The sequence below is a fragment of the Nematolebias whitei genome, chromosome 7 (genome assembly GCF_014905685.2).
Source record: "Nematolebias whitei isolate Nwh7 chromosome 7, NemWhi1, whole genome shotgun sequence".
Classification (NCBI taxonomy): Eukaryota; Metazoa; Chordata; class Actinopteri; order Cyprinodontiformes; family Rivulidae; genus Nematolebias; species Nematolebias whitei.
In genome coordinates, this window is record NC_056504.1 from 33,033,825 (window position 1) to 33,036,890 (window position 3,066).

Below are 3,066 nucleotides of genomic sequence, written 5' to 3' on the forward strand. Positions count from 1 at the left end.
ACAAAGGTTGCAGACCGACCCCTGATCTAAAGGATAGAGCCACATTTTAGGCATACCTAATAGGCATAGAGCTACCACTTAAATGTTTATACCAAGTAAACTTAAGTAATGAACTCCATTATCACCCAGTGCCATGAAAGGTGGGTAATCATGTATGTAACTGTCTGTGTTTTTCCTGTTTGTTGGAAAAATATCTCATGAACCAATTAACGTTAGCAAAACTCTCAGAAAGCAGTCAACTGATGTCCATCTACAACTGATTAACTTTAGGAGTCGGTCCAATTTAAATTGGCTACTAAAGTTAATCGATCTGAGCACAGTCTAAATACAAGTTGAACATCTTTAAGTCTCTGGCATGCAAGGTGGCAGTCATTCCTTTAAAGAATGCTACTTTCATTAAATTATACATAAGAGCATTTCCTCCATTCAGTAAAAGGAACTAAACGTTCCCCAAAACTCCCGGCTTCATATTCCACAGCGAGCATCTATAACTCATTTTGCTGCATTTGTTCTCCGACCTTGCTGCGAAGCTGAAACACAGTCGGTCGAAACGTCTCAACCTTAATAATAAATCAAGGCACATTTTTATAAAATGGCAATGAAGTCAGACTGCAGAGTCCCACCGACATATTGTGTCTCCTGCTGCAATTTAGAGGGCTGAGTGAACAGATAGAAAAGAACATGTGGATCCTTAGTTGCCTCTGATTTATTCTGGTTGCCACTTGAAACATTACATTAAGCAATTGTTGCTTTTTTTATGACAGAATCATTTGTGTTTTGAAAGTACAGAAACCCCAAAAATCCATTTCACCTTTTAAATGCCTTTTCTATTGTGTAAGAACCCCCCAGTGTAAGGAACACAATAGGTTTCTCTGTTAAATTCACATCTGTGTAGAAGCACAATGGCCCAAATTCCTTTTGCAATTATGTGCCAAAACATAATTACTGAGGGCTGAGCACGCTGCAAATAAGCCATGAAGGAAAGTAACCTGCATCATTATCATAATAAAAAGAATCATCCATTGGTAACAGTGACAGTTAATCGAGTTAGACAGTTTCTCCTTTCTTTGCAGAAGTTATTGGGAGCGGAAAAAAAAAACACACTAATGTGAAATAAATGAACCTTTGTCACAATTTCTTTCTAAAAAGTTTCATGGCTATAAAAACAGTTTTCACCAGCAGCTTCTTTACATGTTGCTTTTTTCCCCATTGGGTCTCATCACTGGTTTTGTAGAAATAATCTATCAGTGGATCAGTTTCAAGTGAAGAGTTTCCCAACAGATATACGCACGACAACTGTAACTCAATAAGATGTAGAAATTAATATGTGAATATTTAAAAAAATTATTTATGTAATTAAAGAGAGACAGTTAACTTAAATACGGTCTTGATATAAATTAAACCATATACTGGATTGTTTTTGAGACAAACCTATTTTCAGACATGAACATGAGCCTGAAGTCGTTTCTGATTTGGTTTGCAAAAGGATCTAAACACAAAACAAAGAAACTCCTTCATGCTTTACTGAACATCACTGGGGCCTTTGGGTGTTAAAAACGTTGCTCGAATTGTGTTCCTAAGACTGCTTCCATTGCTTTATGCTTCGGCGGTGGTCGGAAGGACTCTCAAAAAGAGGGTTTTGGTGTTAAGAGATTTTACTGACGAATCAGCTGGCAGCTCTGAAAAACACAAACACATTCACAAAGTCTTAATATTTGCAATCAATGTATTTTGTGCAATCACTCATCAAAACGTCTGTTTGCCAACAAGATGACCCAAGTAAACTCATCCTACTTCTAAAGAAAACCTACTCACTGTCTTTACTTATAAACAGATAAGTTATGACTAGAGCACTTAATAAACCCAAAAGTAACTGAATTTGGAAGATGAAGCTACAAAGAAAAACATTTTCATAATTAATATCTGCATACTGAAAACGTGCAGGTGAAAAATGCACTCATTTTTTTAAATTGTGTTTCCCCGAACATGACATGAGCTTTAACTCGGAGCTAAATGTTTATTTGTAATATAGAATTTTATAGTGAAATATTACAACTTTAACTTACAAGATTTAAATACCAGCTCAGCTAAAGTGAGGCAACGACAGTGGTTTAACAAGAACATTCATCACTTAATGTCACTAAAATCACCAGCAGGCTTTTTTATATATTCACAAGTATAAAGTCTTTTTTTGTAGTGAAAAGCTCAACCAAAAGCATTTTTTGGGGAATAATCTATAAAGATAATTTGTATGTGTACCAGCATAATAACCAAGTTCAGTGATTAAAATCCTCCTTAATTAGATGTTTTATAACATTGTACCATGAGTTAGGTCCTGGTCCAGGTAGAGTTTAAGTCGTCTGCTGCGAAGGCCGAAAACCTTGGCTGCCTCATAGAGCAGACCAGAGTAATCGAGCTCGTTCTGGCCTGCTGGGTTCACCAACAGGAGGGTGCCAATATCTCCAGCCTGGCACTCTAAAGGAAACAGAGAAATGAATTAGACACAAATATTCCTCTTATAATTTAGAGCATGAGTTGGGACAATCCCAAGCTCCACCTTTGGAGAAAGAAAAAAGAGAAGAAAGCCAAATGAAGCTAAGCTTTTAGCAGCAGAAGAAGCAGTGAAGTCTGAATTATTAAAAGGATTAAGTGAAATTAAAACAAATATCCTTCAGTTAAAAAAAAGGGGGGGGGGGGGGGGAGAGGGACTAGAACAGTCGACCTCCAATGCAAGAGTTGGGGGGTCAAATCCACCAGCAGTCACATGCCGAAGTTTCCCTGGGCAAGACACTGAACCCCTCATTGCCTCTGATGTGTGTCCCATCAGTGTATGAATGTGATAAAGCTCTGATTAGTCTCTTTAGAATGATTTGTTCAATTCACTTTGTAGAGATCTAGTAGAGTGCTGTATGAATGGATAAATGAGGACACAGATTGTAGTGTAAAGCGCTTTGAGTGTCTTGATCAGGTAGAAAGGCACTATACAAGTACAGTCCAAAACAAATATATAAAAAAAATTTTATATATATACACACACACACACACACACACACACACACACACACA

General features: G+C 37.1%; 1 protein-coding gene across 1 annotated transcript in view; it reads right to left on the reverse strand.

Moving 5' to 3' along the window:
- Positions 1–1,517: 1,517 nt before the first annotated feature.
- The window catches only part of iars1 (isoleucyl-tRNA synthetase 1), a 58,401-nt gene continuing 56,852 nt past the window's right edge, over positions 1,518–3,066 (reverse strand). Inside the window, exons 33-34 of the mRNA XM_037678782.1 lie at positions 2,323–2,475; positions 1,518–1,679 (exon numbers count right to left, since the gene is read on the reverse strand). Of these exons, the coding sequence (XP_037534710.1) occupies positions 1,597–1,679; positions 2,323–2,475 (236 nt within the window). The 3' untranslated portion in view covers positions 1,518–1,596. The remainder of the gene's footprint in view (positions 1,680–2,322; positions 2,476–3,066) is intronic.